Source organism: Emiliania huxleyi, assembly GCF_000372725.1.
Source record: "Emiliania huxleyi CCMP1516 unplaced genomic scaffold EMIHUscaffold_8521, whole genome shotgun sequence".
NCBI classification, from domain to species: Eukaryota; Haptophyta; order Isochrysidales; family Noelaerhabdaceae; genus Emiliania; species Emiliania huxleyi.
This window is the reverse complement of record NW_005195639.1, coordinates 418-1,250: the sequence shown is the minus strand read 5'-3', so window position 1 is coordinate 1,250 and position 833 is coordinate 418. Positions and strand designations below refer to the sequence as shown.

General features: G+C 62.8%; 1 protein-coding gene across 1 annotated transcript; it reads right to left on the bottom strand.

Moving 5' to 3' along the window:
• Positions 1 to 20: 20 nt before the first annotated feature.
• EMIHUDRAFT_259018 (hypothetical protein) lies at positions 21 to 494 on the bottom strand (the record flags this gene model as incomplete). The annotated part of the gene is made up of 1 exon (XM_005758605.1): positions 21 to 494. One exon carries the CDS (start codon positions 492 to 494, stop codon positions 21 to 23), a length of 474 nt encoding a protein of 157 aa, XP_005758662.1.
• Between the last annotated feature and the right edge of the window lie 339 nt (positions 495 to 833).

The following is an 833-nucleotide window of genomic DNA, read 5'->3' as shown; positions in this document are numbered from 1 at the left end:
AACAGTGTTGTGCTCGCCAATTAGATGCCTCCGAGCAGCTCGCGGACGATGAGGAGGTCGACGCCCTCGGCGACGATCTCGGGCCGCAGCGGGCACGCGTGCGCGATCGAGGGGAAGATCGCCGCGGGCCGCAGGTTGACCGCCAGGTCAAAGGCGCGCCGCATGCCGAGGATCGAATTCTTCTCGGCGTCCGCCCACTTTGGCAGGTGCTGCTCAGCGACCGGGCCGCCGACCGAGCCGTAGAGGATGGCGGCCGAGCGCGCGCACAGCTCGCGCGTCGACTCGGGGAAGTGCTCCCCGTGCGCATCATAAGCCGCGCCGCCGATGAGCGCGGGCTGCAGGTCGAGCGAGAGGCCGAATTTTCCGGCCGCCTTGTCGAGCACCTTGACGGCCTCATCCATCACCTCGGGGCCGATCCCATCGCCCGGGAGGACCGCGATCGTGTGCGCGCTCCGCGCGGCGAAGGAGCGCCTGATGAGACCACGTGCCAGCATCGTCGAGCTGCCGACGAGGTTTGCTAGCCGAGGTGCCCGCCAAAAGGAAGAAAAATAAAAATTTTCTTTCTTCTTTTTGGGACCGTTGTGAGAGAGAGAGAGAGAGAGAGAGAGAGAGAGAGAGAGAGGCGTCGCGGGGACGCTCTTCTGTTCAGTCGACGCTCGTCGTCCACTGAGAACTCAGTGGTTGTCACCACTTTGTATTCTTTTAATATTAACCTTGCGAACTCGTCCCCCCCGGCAGGGCTATGCAACTGTGACCAGTGTGTGCTGTCTACGCCTGAACCAGGTGTCAAATCTGCCGATGCGTGACCTGTGCGTGGGCTGCTCTGTGAGGGG